The 20,271-nt window shown below is 40.3% G+C and overlaps 1 protein-coding gene across 5 annotated transcripts in view; it reads right to left on the bottom strand.

The window, feature by feature from the left end:
• Positions 1 to 20,271, bottom strand: part of GLI3 (GLI family zinc finger 3) — a 338,369-nt gene that overhangs the window by 50,854 nt on the left and 267,244 nt on the right. For 3 of the 5 annotated variants that reach the window (XM_077269180.1, XM_077269181.1, XM_077269184.1), the window contains 3 exons: positions 6,422 to 6,638; positions 3,696 to 3,812; positions 718 to 858 (listed from right to left, as the gene is read on the bottom strand). In XM_077269180.1, coding sequence (XP_077125295.1) covers positions 718 to 858; positions 3,696 to 3,812; positions 6,422 to 6,638 — 475 coding nt within the window. The remainder of the gene's footprint in view (positions 1 to 717; positions 859 to 3,695; positions 3,813 to 6,421; positions 6,639 to 20,271) is intronic. The other 2 variants (XM_077269182.1, XM_077269183.1) reach the window with 1 other exon arrangement.

Genomic DNA, 20,271 nt, shown 5'->3' with positions numbered 1-20,271 from the left:
ACTGCTGTCAGATTAGGTGGTAAAATCCTATCCTGGTGTGAGATTCCCTTTACTTAAACGTTGTAATAACTACCATTATATTATTCTCATCATCACATGCAGCACTAAGCTAAATATTCTATGTAATATGTTTGCATTTCTGCACTAAACGCCTCCAGTTCTTCCTTTGCATAATTTCCCAATGAATATTAGAGGTACATCTCCCTCCCCTGTGCTGGAGGATGAAGAAGACTCTCCGGCATTGAGCTGAGCGGTGGTCCAAAGGATGTGAGGGTCAACAATCATTTTCAGCCTGAAGCGCACAGTCTTCTTTTAACAAAACTAATAACGTATTACATTTGTGAAGAAAAAAAGACGCTTTGGTTTATAGAAGGAGTCCTGGCTTCAGGTTAGTATTAATTCATGTTCAGCTTACTATTACTCAATAAATATCAAAGTCTCCTACAGAAAAAAATAATGTTTGCTGGCTTACAAGATCAGAGCCATTACACTCTCTGCTGAAGACTTTATTGAATTTTGCAGTAAGCTTTAGCTGACTGAACAGGTCAAGCACCACAGCTAAGACTTCCCTTTATTCTTTGAAACTCATAAAGTCCTCTCCGGCATGCAATGCTGCTGGCTAAGAAACTTGACTCAACGCGGGGTCAAAGACCCTGACCTCTGTGGAGAAAGGTCACATAGCTTTCAAACCCCAGTTCCTGAATTCCATTAACTTACATGCACTAGCTGTTCTTGTGTGTCAAACTCTCTGGAGCAGGCTTCCCAATGGCAGTTTGTCTCGTAGACTACTTCAGGCTCTTGCTTACTTTCATCTTTGTCCCCTTCTTCTTTCACCAGAGTCATTCCATCTGGCTGATCCTAGACACAGAGTTAAAAGATGGGAATGTTAAATTACGAGGGGGGTGAGATGGAAAGACAGAGATCTGCCTAATTGCTCTAAATACTCGCTGACTTAAGCTAGCCAGTAGAGATCTAGATACAGCATTTACTTATATTCATAGACATGGTATTACTGGCAGGAAACTCTAGTTTATCACAAGAAACATACACGTAGACCTTTTTGGTACAATATATTTATGATTGTGAGCCCTCGCGGGCAGGGTCCTCTCTCCTCCTGTACCAGTCGTGACTTGTATTGTTTAAGATTACTGTACATGTATTTATTATGTATACCCCTCCTCAGATGTAAAGCGCCATGGAATAAATGGCGCTATAATAATAATAATGATAGTATGAATGTAACAATAGGGAGAAAACAATAGACAAACCTATTAGCCTATGGGACAGGACATCCACAATAGTCTTCAGCTGGTCATTAACCTTAAAAGTGTTTTCTCTTAACCCCTTCATGACCTTGGGATTTTCCATTTTTCCGTGTTCGTTTTTCGCTCCCCTCCTTCCCAGAGCCATAACTTTTTTATTTTTCCGTCAATTTGGCCATGTGAGGGCTTATTTTTTGTGGGACGAGTTGTACTTTTGAACGACATCATTGGTTTTACTATGTCGTGTACTAGAAAACGGGAAAAAAATTCCAAGTGCGGTGAAATTGCAAAAAAAGTGCAGTCCCACACTTTGGCTTTTTTGCTAGGTTCACTAAATGCTAAAACTGACCTGCCATAATGATTCTCCAGGTCAGTACGAGTTCATAGACACCTAACATGACTAGGTCATTTTTTAAGTGGTGAAAAAAAATTCCAAACTTTGCTAAAAAAAAATAAAATTGTGCCATTTTCCGATACTCGTAGCGTCTTCATTTTTCATGATCTGGGGTCGGTTGAGGGCTTATTTTTTGCGTGCCGAGCTGGCGTTTTTAATGATACCATTTTGGTGCAGATATGTTCTTTTGATCGCCCGTTATTGCATTTTAATGCAATGTCGCGGAGACCATGTAATTCTGGCGTTTCTAATTTTTTTCTCGCTACGCCGTTTAGCGATCAGGTTAATGCTTTTTTTTTATTGATAGATCGGGCGATTCTGAACGCGGCGATACCAAATATGTGCAGGTTTGATTTTCTTTTTATTGATTTATTTTGATTGGGGCGAAAGGGGGGTGATTTAAACTTTTATATATTCTTTTTTTTTCACATTTTTTTTTACTTTTTTTTTTAACTTTTGCCATGCTTCTATAGCCTCCATGGGAGGCTAGAAGCTGGCACAACGCGATCGGCTCTGCTACATAGCAGCGATCATCAGATCGTTGCTATGCAGCAGAAATGCAGGTGTGCTGTGAGCGCCGACCACAGGGTGGCGCTCACAGCTGCCGGCGATCAGTAACCATAGAGTTCTCAAGGACCTCTATGGTTACACTGCAGAAGCATCGCTGACCCCCGATCATGTGACGGGGGGCAGGGATGCACTCATTTCCGGCCGCCCGGCCGGAAGTGCCAGCTAATGCCGCTGTCTGCGTTTGACAGCGGCATTTAGCTAGTTAATAGCGGTGGGTGAATCGTGATTTCACCCGCCGTTATTGCGGGCACATGTCAGCTGTTCAAAACAGCTGACATGTCCCGGCTTTGATGCGGGCCCACCGCCGGAGCCCTGCATCAAAGCGCGGTATCTGACCTCGGACGTACTATCCCGTCCGAGGTCAGAAAGAGGTTAAACAGTTGTCCAAGAAGTATCGTTTCTCCTTGTGGAGAGTGACATGTTAAGCATGTTGAGGTGAGGAGACTTAAAGCCGCAATGCTCCTCTGGGAAATATGCAAATTGTCTCTTCAGAGAGGAAGAGGACTAGAACTCTAGTGCCACGTATTGGAAGTAGCAATCCTAACAGTCAATGTCGACCCTTTAACGAGCCTTGTCACATGACTTAGGATAATAGCCAAACCAGAATCTCAATGCTCGTTAAATGGTCGACATTGACTGTTAGGATTGCTACTTCCAATAGGTTGCTCTTAAACAGTTAAAATTGCAAAGTGCTAAAACAAGCAACTTTGTAATTTACCTCTCTCAAGTATGGGGGTTTTTTTAATGTTAAACCAAGGCTACTGAGCATACTGCCCTCTCAGAGCAGCTGGTTACATAGGAAAGGAGCCCGTGCCACTCTGAAGGTGACCAGGTCGCTGGAGGGGGCCAGCTTCATTTCCCTTGCCTTTTCCCATGCCTTGGCTAGCAGCCTTGGAGAGCGCTCAGTTCACTACAGCACCGTGATCATGCTGCTGGTCTGAACTGTCAGTCTTCAAGAGCACCCTGCCCCCGGCATCCAAAAAGCAGAGGAGTGGTGCACTCCTGAAGAGCAATCACTTTATTATTTTTTTCTACAGAGTACTCTTGCTATCTTCATGCGGAGATTCTGGCTGCCATTAGATGCCACTATGGCAGGGGTGCAAAACTGTTTCTAGTCTGACGGCCAAACTGTCATATTGAACTGGTTTTTAAGAACACAATAAAGGTAAAAGGGGTCTCTGTCATTTATATCATATTAATAGGGTATGCGATAAACGTCTGATTCTCCTGATGAATCGGGGACCCAGAGTTGCGCTGCTCCCTGTTCCTACACTTCACTGGCACAGAATCTATATATAAGCAGCCACACATATGCCATCATTACCATGTTTAGATGGTTGGGGGCTACAGGGGCCACATGACTATGTGGGGATACACTGGATATTTGGAGCTTAGTTACAGAAAAAGGAAAGACAGAAAAGTTATGGATCTTGAAACATGAAGATTATAAAGAAAAGTAGAGATGTTACCTGTATGCTCCCTGCAATAGGACTTGGCAGCTCGTCCTCCGGCTTGATTTTGGACCGCTTATTGTGCATTGGATCCCCTGTGCTGCTCACTGCAGACTCACTCGTTGGCTTGTTCTGCTGAGCAAACAAGATAATAAACGTTTGTAAAATTTAGGCAAAACATATATACACTTTTTGCCTAAAAGGGTTATTATATTCCCTACGCAAACAAGGGGAGAGCATACAAACTCCTTGCAGATGTTGTCCCTGGTGGGATCCCTTTGCTGCGATGCTGTAGTGCTAACCACTGAGCCACCGTGCTGCCCATAACAGATCTAAGAATTAAGGACAACTGAAGACAAAATTCCAGTTTGCTTTGCTTTCTACTGAATAAAAAAAACTGAGCCCTTGAGAAACAGAAATGATCCAAGTGTACAACTTCAGGGCATATTTTTTTTTTTTTTTTTATAGCCATGTGAGAACAACCCAGAAAGCTAAAAGTGAGGCCAAAAATTCTAGGCGCATTGGCTCCTGTGATTTGTACAACCTTGAAATAAACTGGAGCTGATGTCATTGATTTAGTGTTACTCAGTCTGAAGGGTATATTATGGGTTATGATGAAATTGGTATCTTTATATTATCCAAACCTATGGTATACATTTTTTGTGAAGATGTGGCAAACCGATTCATAGAAACTGGTCCAGCGGCCATGTCTGTAACCTGTGGCCAATGACCAAAAGCCCTGGGAACCGTCTCTTTCTTGACATCATCCAGAACCCTTCTTTTGATTAGCCAGCCTGGTATGACGTCACATGTGCAACTCGCCACAGTGATGACATCTTGACAAGTAGGCTTATCAAAAGAGGAAACAGGGATGTGGTCAGGTAAGAAGCAGTCCTTAGGGCTCCTGTCCAGTAGCCACATAATAGTGACGTGGCCGGTGGACTAGGTCCTGGAATAGATTTGCTCCATCTCTACATTTTAGCATCAGTTTGTATCCTATAGGAATGAAATTGACACATTATACAAACCATTTTTTTCTATTTAAAACTAGCTTAAAAAACATGAACAAACATAAAAGTGTGAAAACTAATTTGCATACATTTACACACCAACTTTATAAGGCCTAGAGAAGAATCAACCCCGAAATATTGCCCTAGGCAAACTGTGACCTGCTGAAAAATGAAATTGTCATTTCTAAACTCCACCGGTCTTCTTGTCAATCTACTGGATGTACATTTAATTTATGTAAAGCATGGATGGAAGGACAAATGACTGCATAATCAGACTACACAGGGGTTACCTGTCATCTGCATCAGTGGATACACATAGGTCTGCAGGGGAGCTGTGTACATAAAAAGTAGATGTTTAATCGAGTCGTATTAGAAAGGTGCCTCATATTTTTATTTCAGATGCACTGGAGCAATATCAATTGCAAAAGTGGGCATTCCTTTAAAGACCATATAAAAGTACTGTATGGTCTATGTTTATGCATGGACACCTCAAACACCAATTGCAAGGGGGAACAAAGAAAACATTGTTCATCGCAGTAATTCGACTCCTAGAATTTCCACTTTGCAATTGTTGGCTATGTCAGGGTTGCCATTTTAATTTTTGAACCAATCAGGTTTGAACATTAAAGAATGGAAATGCTATATCAACCAAGGTATCCATATCTATTGTGGCCCACAATCTTATCTATACTACTGTCTTCAAAGTCACCATTGATGGGTGATTAAAACTTCACACTTTTTTCACTTGGACCCCATGATTGCTGCCTCTATTTTTGCTTTTTGTCTTCAAAGTTAGATAAGCAATTCTTTACGGTGTGTTGCTGGTCTACAGGGTTTATACTTGGTATAATGTCCTTATTATTTTTGATGGTGCCTAGAAACTGGGGGCTGCAGGGTGGGATGAGAGGTGTATATATGTCTACATTTGTAAGAAGAAGTGCCTCCCCTGGAAATACATCACGCTGACTAGTATGCTCAGAGATGCCATTGGTGCCTACAGATGTTCATTACAAATGAAGACAAGACGCAGAAGGCTACATTGACAGTTAATTAGGAGCCCAGTTGAATCACATGTTAATATAATGATGTGCATAATGTAAGACGTACAGGACATGGGAAAATATACAAGAAAAACAATAGGCCAGACAGGAATGATATATGGGAGTATAATGTATGCTCCACATAACTCCTCTACAATCCATCCTAGTGCTTTGAAGTGATAGCCTACAATGGACAGGCAAAATGACTTTGATACATGAGTGCAAACACATTTTCATATTAAAAAAAAAATCCATTGATGTGTAACCATAACAAATATTTCAGAAACTTTGCTTTAAAACATCTTCCAGAAGGTAAATCTGCAAATCCAACCGAACAAGTATTCTATTATCCATTAAATATGTATAACCCAGATCATATTTGAATTCATGGCATATTCATACATAGGATTTTTTTATGTGGTACACTGGTCTCCATAAGAACAAGAAAAAAAACCTGTGATTTTTATTTGGATTTTTGTACGTGGAAAGGAATATGATTGCCTTTGGGTATGCATTTACCTAACGTATGAGAAAGGCTCCATCTACCATTTTTAACAAGAATTTGTGGAAGTATAAGTATACCGGTACTTAAAAAAAATTCTTATCCGAAGAGAAAAACAGGTAGAATATTGTATTTATAGTATATACCACATATGTCATAACATAAAAGGATGCGTTATGGAAAACATCTCACCTGTGTGATCTCTGATGGACCCACGCTGACCTGGATGGGATTCAAGACACTGGGAATTCCTGGAATGGCTCTCTGGCTGGGAAATGTGGGTGCTGGGTGTATAAGTGGGGGGCTGTGTCCAAATGCTGAGCCTATACCATGCTGGCGATTTATTATATGCTGATGCATCTGCTGCAAAGATACAGGAGTTGGTGGATACGTAAAGCTCAGGGCCGGGCTGCAAACAAAAGAAAACAAAAAGAATTTTACCAAAAAAACAGGAACTTATTCATGAACAATTTTACATATGTACTTATCATCTATGATTATCACTACGTGCAATACTTGAAAAGATTGAAAACAATGTGAACTATTAAAATGTTGTATGGAGCAGAAAAAATATGTCACAGGATTTTCTAAGGCTTCTTGTGTAATGAGAGATCCTTTAGATCTTAAATCTTAAAAGGTGAAAACTGCAACATAAGTCTTCAAATCACATTATCAGGAAAGAAAATCAATTGGTAAATGTGTCTTGCACACAGCGCTTGTCATATCAGTCATTCAGAAAAAAGCGATGGAAGGTTCTGCTCAGCCAGAATGTCACCTAAAAAGAATTTCCGTCAGTGCAGCTCGCATTAAAATCTGCTGTAAGACTTCTGATCAATGCGTTTCAGTGTGGGGATATTCCGATGGGAGATCCCGTCTCTCTCTTTCAGTTTAACATCATTAAATGTCTATTAAAGCCCATTATGCATGCTAATACCTGTCATCACTTCATTACTCCTCTGTGTTCCTGAGCCTACGGTTCAATTCGGAGGAAAATTATATTACAGCATAAAGACTTCACTCTGCAAGAAGGCATTGCCAAACCACTCTTTATTGCATGCTCCTCAAGTAAATTGTTCCCAGTGATACACTCCAATCGTTAATGGACGATAAGGGAAAGCTATTTTTAATTCTCGCTTTTTCTTTTTTTTATACAACTTAGCTTTCTTACTGGATGTCTGCATCTGGATGATTTGTATTGCTCCTTCCATAAGTGACCTCTTTACCTAAAAAAAGATTTCACATATTTGTATGTGAAATTTTTTGTATTTCTTTGTACTGTTCACATGGTCACTTTGGAAAGTTTTCTTGATTAATGAGTCTTCATGAAAGCGTGAATAATTACATATAGGGGGTTGGAAAATTTCACAAAGCTCAGCCTTTTATTTTTCTTCTAGGATATTTATTTTAATTGTCTTTGGGTAAGAACGTGATTTAAGGCTGCAATCAAGTAAGAAACAGTTTGTGAAGTATAAAAAGTATTCATATTTACTATAGAGAAATAAAACACAGTGTTACACTCTACTACATAGTTGTGGTCCACAAGAACGGTAGTCATGTGTCATTACAAAATGACCAATTTCTTAAATCAAGTTCTACTTTCGAACTTATATATATTTTGTTTGTTTTTCTCAATTTGAAAAATGTTTTTCCATTTGTAAAAAAAAAAATCCTGAAAGCTTGCAGCTTTCCTATTGGCCGTTGATCTTAAAAGAGTTGTCTCCTACTATAAGGCCGGGGTCACACCTAGCGTAGGAAAATACGGTCTGTTTTTTACGGCCGAGATACGCAGAAAATTTCCTGAACAGTGATCCGTATTCAATGCGAGGATGCAATTTTTTCTCCAAAAATTATCCGTGTGTCATCCGTATGGCATCCGTACGGCGAGATTATCTCGCCGGCTTGCAAAATGGACATAGGATGGATCCATGGGCTCAAATATTCATGAAAACATATATACAGTCTCTCTCTCTCTATATATATATCAGTGAGACACACATATATATATATATTTATATTTAATACAGAGCTGGATAGCTTAAAAGCCGGTAATTCAATTGCCGGCTTTTGCTATCTCCTTATCAAACCCGACAGGATATGAGACATGGTTTACATACAGTAAACCATTTCATATTCCTCATTAATAATGTTATAAGTGTCTGTGTGTAAAATTTGGGAGCTCTAGGTGTTAAAATAAGGGGTTAAATCACGGAAAAAACTGGTGTGGGCTCCCGCACAATTTTCTCCGCCAGAGTGGGAAAGCCAGTGACTGAGGGCAGGTATCAATAGCCTAGAGAGGGACCATGGTTATTGCCCCCCTCCCCGGCTAAGAACATCTGCCCCCAGCCACCCCAGAAAAGGTACATCTGTAAGGCTACTTTCACACTAGCGTCGGGAACAACCCGTCGCTGTGCGTCGGGCCGAGGTTCCCGACGCTAGCGTGGTCTCCGCCGCACAACGGGGGCAGCGGATGCATTTTACCCACGCATCCGCTGCCCCATTGTGAGGTGCGGGGAAGTGCGGGGAGGTGGGGGCAGAGTTCCGGCCGCGCATGCGCGGTCGGAAAAAGCGGACCATCGGGAGCAAAAAACGTTACATGTAACGTTTTTTTCTCCCGACGGTCCGCTACCACACGCCCAAGCGTCGCAAAACGGACGCGACGTTTTGCAATGCGTCGCAAATGCGTCGCTAATGTTAGTCTATGACGAAAAAACGTATCCAGCAAGAACTTTTGCTGGATGCGTATTTTCGGCAAAACGACGCATTTGCGACGTATTGCAGTTAACGCTAGTGTGAAAGTAGCTTAAGATGCGCCTGTTCTGGCACTTAGCCTCTCTCTTCCCACTCCCCTGTAGCGGTGGGATATGGGGTAATGAAGGGTTAATGTCACCTTGCTAATGTAAGATGACATTAAGCCAGGTTAATAATGGAGAGATGTCAATAACACACCTATCCATTATTAATCCAATAGTAATAAAGGGTTAAAAAAAACACACACCCGTTATGCATAAAGTATTTTAATGAAGTAAATAAAACACATGGGGTTTTAATATCTTTATTGTACGCTCAATCCAACTGACGACCCTCGATCTTCTGAAAAAAAGGGAAAAATAAAAAACAACAATATCCCATACCTGTCCGCCGTACAGTCATGTCCCACGATGTAAAACCATCTGAAGGGGTTAAATAATTTTACAACCAGGAGCCTGCTAATGCAGTTGCCCCTGGCTGTAAAAACTTGGGAATTAATGGAATGCAGCTTCGTTGACTTGCGGTGCTGCTCCCCCTGGTGGCATAAACTCATATTAACTCTAGCGTGAGAAAATATTCCGAAAAATTCCCACGATAGAGTTCATATGAGTTTATGCCACCAGGGGGGGCAGTACCGCAAGTCAACGAAACTGCATTCCATTCATTCCCCAGTTTTTACAGCCAGGGGCAGCTGCATTAGCAGGCTCCTGGTTGTAAAATTATTTAACCCCTTCAGATGGATTTACATCGTGGGGCATGACTGTACGCCGGACAGGTATGGGATATTGTTGTTTTTTATTTTTCCTTTTTTTTCAGAAGATCGAGGGTCGTCAGTTGGATTGGGTCCGACACCCAGAACCCCTACCAAACAGCTGATACCACGTTCGGCAGCGAGCAGATGTAAACAGTGTTTGATGCACAATACCACAACTATGGAGTGTTTAGTGCCAACTCCCGGTAACGGCAGATCAGAAAATTGATCTGATATCATTAACCTTTCTAGCATATGTCATCAATGTGGTAATACTAAAAACCCTTTGAATATTAGCTTGACACATCTGTTTTGTAGGCGACAATTTCAGCAGTCGTTTCATTATCATTACAGTCAGAAATACAATCACTGTATACAGTATATGGGTAATATGGGATCCACCATTCTTTGTAGGTAATGATCACAGTTTACATGCCCCTCCCTTCACAATTACTTTTGCACAGATAACAGAACATGCTTTGAAAACTCTCCCATAGAAGTCAATAAAGGCACCACTTTAGCAGTTTTTTTTTTATTTTTATGCTGGAGTGGTGCTACTAATCTAAGTTCCCTGAATCTAGTCTCTTATTTATCAGCCCCATCTTCATCTGTTCTTGGTGCTGTTCCAGTCAGTCTCCAGCGGGTTGTGACCTGCGAGATCGCTCCAGTGTTTGCTGGGCGAGCCTAAAGTTACAAGTCAATATAAGTCTATGATAGCAAGAATGTGGCCAGAACGTGGACCTCATAGACTTGCATTGAGAGTTTGTGACCGTTACCTCCGACCTCTGGTCAGTAAGAACCTGTGGTCACAAGATGGCTGTGTGCGATCGGAGCAAAGTCGGGAACAGCTAAAGACGGTGACTGATAAGTCTAATGGTTGAGTCAGGGACCTTACGTTAGTGGCACCACTCCAAAGACTATGACATTCTACAGTAGACAAGGCTGGTGTGAAGTGTATGCCTAAATGCTGATAAAAGAAACTCCAGCAAGATGGCTAGCCTCATAATCATATAAACTAAAAAGAATTAAGAATATGTACAATTATTTGTTTTTAGTCAATAAAATATACCGTAACTGATACATTCATACTTTAAGAAGGCATTAGGAAATTGACAGTGAAATATGACCTGCTTCTTTCCTGCCTGGTATACAAAATAGTGAATGGTACAGTACAGCGCCCTGACATTGAAATGCTTTGCTTTTCTCCTCCAGATTAGCTGCTACTTTCATGATAAATGAACACATCTCACATTCAGCCACATTAGATTAAAAAACACACATCTTATAATTACAGGCAAATTAACTCATTAAAGCAAATAATCCCAATGATTTTCATTATTATGCCTCCTTGATAAAGCACAGCCCAAAACAGGACTTATTCCCAGTAATTATATTGCTATTATTATGACTTGCAGGAGCTTTTTGCCGTTTAGGACAGAATATCATTAGAAATACCCTAAGAGAATGTTGGCAGGATTCGGAGAGAACTCTTTTCATTTTATTCTGCGCTCTTTTTTTTCTTCTTCATAATGCAAAGCCCAAACATGGGGAACACGGTAATTGTTCTCTGCAAGAGTCAGAAGGAAATCAGTAATAATGTTCAGTTATTACAAGCCCATAGTCCCTGCCAGTGTTCCTGAAAGGAACTATGAATGATTACAGGCTGACTTTGCTAAGGTAACCACTACGGATGATTGATAGGGCATTAATCAAAAGATGCATATCAGCTTCAGAATTTGTTCACAAGCTCCCTTCTAATAGCTGATTTCATGTTCACTGACTTCTCTGCCAGTTTGTTCAATTTATTCTTCAATGTACAGTGCAAACCATTCATCACACGGCACAATGATTTAATGCTCCCTCTTCCTTTCAGTGAACATATATTACAAAGTGTAACTACCCTGTTCTGTTCATTAAAACGCAGGAAAACAATGTCATGTGTGGATTTAGAAGATCATTCTGCATTGATAGAGAATGACTGTACGCCGAAAAATACTGAGTCCTTCACTGAAACAGTACAGCTTAGTATTTATTTCCAGAATATTTCACTTTCCCAATTTACCATAAATAATCCAGCTAACTCAACAATTCATTGCCATTTTGGGTAGACTTGAATGCTATCAATTACAGTTTTTTTCCCCAATAACCTTCTGCTCTGTATTCTGTGGTTATTCAGTCCTGAGCAGATAATTAATTCATGTGCAGTCATTCTCTATCCAGTCACTGAGACCAGGAGGAACAGCATAAAAATGCCTTGGGGTAGGTGTAAAAGTTATATAAAACTATAATACTTCAAGAGTAAATAAAGTTTCATTACTTATCAAAAATTGTGTCCAGTATGGAAAGTTATGAAATGTTACAAATCAATTTATTAAGGGATTTTCCTTCATATCTTTAACCCCTTACCAACCTCCGCTGTACTAGTACTGCGGAGGTCAGATCCCCTGCTTTAATGCAGGCTCCGGCGGTGAGCCCGCACCAAAGCCGGGACATGTCAGCTGTTTTGAACAGCTGACATGTGCCCGCAATAGCGGTGGGTGGAATCGCGATTCACCCGCAGTTATTAACTAGTTAAATACTGCAGTCAAATGCTGACAGCGGCATTTAACTACTGCTTCCGGCCATCTGGCCGGAAATGAGCGCATCGCCGACCCTGTCATATGATCGCGGGTCAGCGATGCATCTATGGTTGTTGATGCCGGATTGCTGTGAGCGCCACCCTGTGGTCGGCGTTCATAGCAATGCAGTAAATCTACTACACAGGAGCGATTTGAGGACCGCTCCTATGTAGCAGAGCCGATCAAGTTGTGCCAGCTTCTAGCCTCCCATGGAGGCTATTGAAGCATTTCAAAAGTAAAAAAAAAAATGCTTTTAAAATATAAAAAAAATATAAAAGTTAAATCACTCCCCTTTTGCACCATTCAAAATAAAACAATAAAAAAATCAAACCTACACATATTTGGTATCGCCGCGTTCACAATCGCCCGATCTATCAATAAAAAAAGGATTAACATGATTGCCAAACGGCGTAGCGAGAAAAAAAAATTGAAACACCAGAATTACATTTTTTTTGGTCGCCATGACATTGCATTAAAATGTAATAATGGGCGATCAAAAGAACCTATCTGCACCAAAATGGTATCATTAACCCCTTAAGCCCCGAGGGTGGTTTGCACGTTAATGACCGGGCTAATTTTTACAATTCTGACCACTGTCCCTTTATGAGGTTATAACTCTGGAACGCTTCAACGGATTCCGGTGATTCTGACATGGTTTTCTCGAGACATATTGTACTTAATGATAGCGGTAAAATTTCTTTGACATTACCTGCGTTTATATGTGAAAAAAATTGGAAATTTGGTGAAAATTTCGCAATTTTCCAACTTTGAATTTTTATGCCCTTAAATCACAGAGATATGTCACACAAAATACTTAATAAGTAACACTTCCCACATGTCTACTTTACATCAGCACAATTTTGGAAACAAATTTTTTTTTGTTAGGGAGTTATAAGGGTTAAAATTTGACCAGCAATTTCTCATTTTTACAACACCATTTTTTTTTAGGGACCACATCACATTTGAAGTCATTTTGAGGGGTCTATATGATAGAAAATAACCAAGTGTGACACCATTCTAAAAACTGCACCCCTCAGGGTGCTCAAAACCACATTCAAGAAGTTTATTAACCCTCCTGGTGCTTCACTTGAATTTTTGGAATGTTTAAAAAAAAAATGAACATTTAATTTTTTTTCACAAAAATTTTTACTTCAGCTCCAATTTGTTTTATTTTACAAAGGGTAACAGGAGAAAAAGGACCCCAAAAGTTGTTGTACAATTTGTCCTGAGTCTTCCGATACTCCATATGTGGGGGTAAACCACTGTTTGGGCGCATGGCAGAGCTCAGAAGGGAAAGAGCGCCATTTTACTTTTCAATGCAAAATTGCCTGGAATTGAGATGGGACGCCAGGTTGCTTTTGGAGAGCCACTAATGTGCCTAAACATTGAAACCCCCCACAAGTGACACCATTTTGGAAAGTAGACCCCCTAAGGAACTTATCTAGACATGTGGTGAGCACTTTGACCCAACAAGTGCTTCACAGAAGTTTATAATGTAGAGCCGTAAAAATAAAAAATATTTTTTTCACAAAAATGAATTTTTTATTTTCCCAAGGTTACCAGAAGAATTTGTACCCCAAACGTTGTTGTACAATTTGTCCTGAGTACGCTGATACCCCATATGTGGGGGTAAACCACTGTTTGGGTGCATGGCAGAGCTCGGAAGGGAAGGAGCGCCGTTTAACTTTTCAATGCAAAATTGGCTGGAATTAAGATGGGACGCCATACTGCATTTGGAGAGCCCCTGAAGTGCCTAAACATTGAAGTGACACCATTTTGGAAAGAAGACCCCCTAAGGATCTTATCTAGATGTGTTGTGAGAGCTTTGAACCCCCAAGTGTTTCACTACAGTTTATGACGCAAAGCCGTGAAAATAAAAATTAATTTATTTTTCCACAAAAATTATTTTTTAGCCCCCAGTTTTGTATTTTCCCAAGGGTAACAGGAGAAATTGGACCTCAAAATTTGTTGTGCAATTTGTCCTGAGTACGCTGATACCCCATATGTGGGGGGTAACCACCGTTTGGGCGCATGGCAGAGCTCGGAAGGGAAGGAGCGCCATTTGGAATGCAGACATAGATGGAATGGTCTGCAGGCATCACATTGCGTTTGCAGAGCCCCTAATGTACCTAAACAGTAGAAACCCCTCACAAATGACCCCATATTAGAAACTAGACCCCCCAAGGAACTTATCTAGATGTGTTGTGAGAACTTGGAACCCCCAAGTGTTTCACTACAGTTAATAACGCAGAGCCGTGAAAATAAAAAATTATTTTTTTCCACAAAAATTATCTTTAACACCCAGTTTTGTATTTTCCCAAGGGTAGCAGGAGAAATTGGTCACCAAAAGTTGTTGTCCAATTTGTCCTGAGTACGCTGATACCCCATATGTGGGGGGAACCACCGTTTGGGCGCATGGCAGAGCTCGGAAGTGAAGGAGCGCCATTTGGAATGCAGACTTAGATGGATTGGTCGGCAGGTGTCATGTTGCATTTGCAGAGCCCCTGATGTACCTAAACAGTAGAAACCCCCCACAAGTGACCCCATATTGGAACCTAGAGACCCCAAGGAACTTATCTAGATGTGTTGTGAGAGCTCTGAATCCCGAAGTATTTCACTACAGTTTATAATGCAGAGCCGTGAAAATAAAAAATTATTTTTTACTACAAAAATGTTTTTTTAGCCCCCAAATTTTTATTTTCCCAAAGGTAACGAGAAATTGGACCCCAAAAGTTGTCCAATTTGTCCTGAGTACGCTGATACCCCATATGTTGGGGGGAACCACCGTTTGGGCGCACGCATGGCAGAGCTTGAAAGGGAAGGAGCGCCATTTGGAATGCAGACTTAGATGGATTGGTCGGCAGGCGTCACGTTGCATTTGCAGAGCCCCTGATGTACCTAAACAGTAGAAACCCCCCACAAGTGACCCCATATTGGAACCTAGACCCCCCCAAGGAACTTATCTAGATGTGTTGTGAGAACTTTGAACCCCCAAGTATTTCACTACAGTTTATAACGCAGAGCCGTGAAAATAAAAAATAATTTTTGTCCCACAAAAATGTTTTTTTAGCCCCCCAAATTTTTATTTTCCCAAGGGTAACAAGAGACATTGGACCCCAGAAGTTGTTGTCCAATTTGTCCTGAGTACGCTGATACCCCATATGTTGGGGTAAACCCCTGTTTGGGCGCACGGGAGAGCTCGGAAGGGAAGTAGCAGTGTTTTACTTTTTCAACACAGAATTGGCTGGAATTGAAATCGGACGCCATGTCGCGTTTGGAGAGCCCCTGATGTGCCTAAACAATGGAAACCCCTAATTCTAACTGAAACCCTAACCCAAACACACCCCTAATCCCAACCACACCCCTAACCCCAACCCTAACCACACCCCTAACTCCAACACACCCCTAACTCTAATCCCAACCCTAAATGTAATCCAAACCCTAACCCTAGCCCCAACTCTAACCCTAGCCATAACCCTAACCCTAACCCTAGCCCTAACCCTAATGGGAAAATGGAAATAAATACATTTTTTAAATTTTTTTCATTTTTCCCTAACTAAGGGGGTGATGAAGGGGGATTTGATTTTCTTTTATAGTGGTTTTTTTTAGCGGATTTTTATGATTGGCAGCTGTCACACACTAAAAGACGCTTTTTATTGCAAAAAATATATTTTTGCGTTACCACATTTTGAGAGCTATAATTTTTCCATATTTTGGTCCACAAAGTCATGTGAGGTCTTGTTTTTTGCAGGACGAGTTTACGTTTTTATTGGTAACATTTTCGGGCACGTGACATTTTTTGATCGCTTTTTATTCCGATTTTTGTGAGGCAGTATGACCAAAAACCAGCTATTCATGAAATTCTTTTTTTTTTTTTTTGGGGGGGGGGGGTTTATATCGTTCCGCGTTTGGTAAAATGGATAAAGCAGTTTTATTCATCGGGTCAGTACGACTACAACGATACCTCATTTAGATTTTGTTATGTTTTGGCTCTTTTATACAATAAAAACTATTTTATAGGATAGAGAATTATTTTTGCATCGCTTTACTCTGAGGACTATAACTTTTTATTTTTTCACTGATGACGCTGTATAGCGGGTCGTTTTTTGTGGAACAAGATGACGTTTTCAGCGGTACCATGGTTATTTATATCTGTCTTTTTGATCGCGTGCTATTCCACTTTTTGTTCGGTGGTATGATAATAAAGGGTTGTTTTTTGCCTCATTTTTTTTAAAAACATTTTTAAATTTTTTTTTATTTTTTTCACCGTATTTTTTTTACGGTGTTCACTGAAGGGGTTAACTAGTGGGACAGTTTTATAGGTCGGGTCGTTACGGACGCGGCGATACTAAATATGTGTACTTTTATTGTTTTTTTTTAATTTAGATAATGGAATGTATTTATTGGAACAATATTTTATTTTATTATTTATTTAGGATTTTTTTGTGGAGAAGGAGAACTTCTCCATTTTCTCTATTGTCTCTGTCAGTGGTAATTGGAATACAGTCAGATAACATGCAATACAATTATGAGAAATAAAGCGCTGGTCGCCACTGCCCCATAGAATAACATAGAATGCAGTGCCCCATAGAATAACATTGGTCCGAGTGCTATCCCATAAAACATGGGATAGCACTCAGCCATGTTATACGGTCGTGTGAGTGACCCCTAACACATACCACCTACCTAAACTTTGCTGTATGGTATTCCCAAATAGGCATACCCTCTTTTGGCCAGATAATGTACCCAGAATCACTACAGTAACTGTCCAAAAATGATTTTGACTATGATTAAGACTATGCTAGTTTTCAGAGTATGCCTCACAGAACAATGTTGGCAGTGTTGACGTGTTTTCAGGTTGAAATATGGATTTCTAAACCTATCCGAAAATGTTAGCAGAAGAACATTGGATAGCTGCTTTTGTTAGTCTTTAGTTCCATAAAGGAAAGGTACATACTTATACGGGAGAAAGAGAAGAAACATGAGAAGGAGGTAAGCCTAACCAAGCTTCTGTACAGATACAATCACGGCAGCTCATTCCGCTCCTCCTGACACCTACAGATGGGGAAAATATATCATCTCAATCTACTTCTATACAAAATTTCCCTCTGTAATAACAAGACACAATTTACACTTCTGCTATGTCGTACTCTGCGGCTATTAACCCTCTTTACACATTTAAATAAAATTTTTGCTATTCTAAGTTACAATATAAATGGACAGAGACTAATATATACCACTAATGTGAAAGGAAAACACCACTAAAGTTCATAAAAACCTGACATTGTTTTGTATAATGTTGAAATTCTGATTTGTATTTGCAGCTGTGTGAAGTATTGTGAAGACATTGTTACCCGTATAATCTAAATCTAATGGTATAAGAACCAATTTACCCCTGAACCAACCACAACTCTGATTAAGCAACTTATACAAACAGTCATTATGTATTAAATATATAAGTTAGTTGCATATACAGTTAGGTCCATATATATTTGGACAGAGACAACATTTTTCTTATTTTGGTTATAGACATTACCACAATGAATTTTAAACAAAACAATTCAGATGCAGTTGAAGATCAGACTTTCAGCTTTCATTTAAGGGTATCCACATTAAAATTGGATGAAGGGTTTAGAAGTTTCAGCTTCTTAACATGTGCCACCCTGTTTTTAAAGGGACCAAAAGTAATTGGACAGATTCAATAATTTTAAATAAAATGTTTATTTTTAGTGCTTGGTTGAAAACCCTTTGTTGGCAATGACTGCCTGAAGTCTTGAACTCATGGACATCACCAGACTCTGTGTTTCCTCCTTTTTGATGCTCTGCCAGGCCTTCACTGCAGTGGTTTTCAGTTGCTGTTTGTTTGTGGGCCTTTCTGTCTGAAGTTTAGTCTTTAACAAGTGAAATGCATGCTCAATTGGGTTGAGATCAGGTGACTGACTTGGCCATTCAGGAATATTCCACTTCTTTGCTTTAATAAACTCCTGGGTTTCTTTGGCTTTATGTTTTGGGTCATTGTCCATCTGTAGTATGAAACGACGACCAATCAGTTTGGCTGCATTTGGCTGGATCTGAGCACACAGTATGGCTCTGAATACCTCAGAATTCATTCGGCTGCTTCTGTCCTGTGTCACATCATCAATAAACACTAGTGACCCAGTGCCACTGGCAGCCATGCATGCCCAAGCCATCACATTGCCTCTGTAGTGTTTTACAGATGATGTGGTATGCTTTGGATCATGAGCTGTACCACGCCTTCGCCATACTTTTCTCTGTCCATCATTCTGGTAGAGGTTGATCTTGGTTTAATCTGTCCAAAGAATGTTCTTCCAGAACTGTGCTGGCTTTTTTAGATGTTTTTCAGCCTTTTTATTCTTGATGCTTATGAGTGGCTTGCACCGTGCAGTGAACCCTCTGTATTTACTTTCATGCAGTCTTCTCTTTATGATAGATTTGGATATTGATACGCCGACCTCCTGGAGAGTGTTGTTCACTTGGTTGGCTGTTGTGAAGGGGTTTCTCTTCACCATGGAGATTATTCTGCGATCATCCACCACTGTTGTCTTCCGTGGGCGCCCAGGTCTTTTTGCATTGATGAGTTCACCAGTGCTTTCTTTCTTTCTCAAGATGTACCAAACTGTATATTTTGCCACTCCTAATATTGTAGCAATTTCTCGGATGGGTTTTTTCTGTTTTCGCAGCTTAAGGATGGCTTGTTTCACCTGCATGGAGAGCCTCTTTGACCGCATGTTTACTTCACAGCAAAACCTTCCAAATGCAAGCACCACACTTCAAATCAACTCCAGACCTTTTATCTGCTTAATTGAGAATGACATAACGAAGGGATTACCCACACCTGTCCATGAAATAGCCTTGGAGTCAATTGTCCAAATACTTTTGGTCCCTTTAAAAACAGGGTGGCACATGTTAAGGAGCTGAAACTCCTAAACCCTTCATCCAATTTTAATGTGGATACCCTCAAATGAAAGCTGAAAGTCTGAACTTCAACTGCATCTGAATTGTTTTGTTTAAAATTCATTGTGGTAATGTCTATAACCAAAATAAGAAAAATGTTGTCTCTGTCCAAATATATATGGACCTAACTGTATATTAGCTGTCGTAAAATGTTCTGCCATTTCACAGAACAAGAGATATAATGGAGTGATATGATAAACTGATACAATAAACATTGGAATCAGTGTCCTTCAAAAAAAACAACGGGCGCGTTATTGGAGCCGTATGTTTTAGTATTTTAGTGTATCAGAGAAAACATGCTCTGAAAAGCTGGTCAGAAAGAATATGTCTAAGGTGACTAATCCCATAGACTGATAGGTCTCTCCATATTATTACTATGTATTATTATGGCGCCATTTATTCCATGGCGCTTTACATGTGAAAAGGTGTGAACATAACAAAAAACAAGTACAATAATCTTGAACAAAACAGGAGGAGAGAGGACCCTGACCATAAGGGCTCACAATCTACAAGGAATGGGTGAGGATACGGTAGGTGAGAGTAGAGCTGGTCATGTAGCGGAAGAGGTAGGTCTTCAGGGTCCTTTTGAAGGTTTCCATGGTAGGTGAGAATCTGATATGTTGGGGTAGAGAGTTCCCAAGTGGGGGGTGTAAGGGAAATGTCTTGCATGCGATTGTGGGAAGAGACGATAAGACGGGAGTTGATAAGGAGATTTTGTGAGAATCGGAGCTCTTGTTGAGATCGATCAACATTCTAATAATTATGAGGGTTATCATGATACTTCCCCAGCAGATGATCATCGGTCTGTGAGAGAAGGATCCAGCATGTCCATTATTGGAATTCTGATCCTTTTGTTCTCCCTGAACTATGTCACTGCCAGCGGTTCTCTGACAGACAGCACAGGAGCGCTCAGCTGAACTGAGCGATCCTATGTATAGGGGAGTACAGAG

Source organism: Ranitomeya variabilis, chromosome 6 (genome assembly GCF_051348905.1).
Source record: "Ranitomeya variabilis isolate aRanVar5 chromosome 6, aRanVar5.hap1, whole genome shotgun sequence".
Lineage (NCBI taxonomy): Eukaryota > Metazoa > Chordata > Amphibia > Anura > Dendrobatidae > Ranitomeya > Ranitomeya variabilis.
This window is presented reverse-complemented; position numbering and strand designations above follow the sequence as displayed.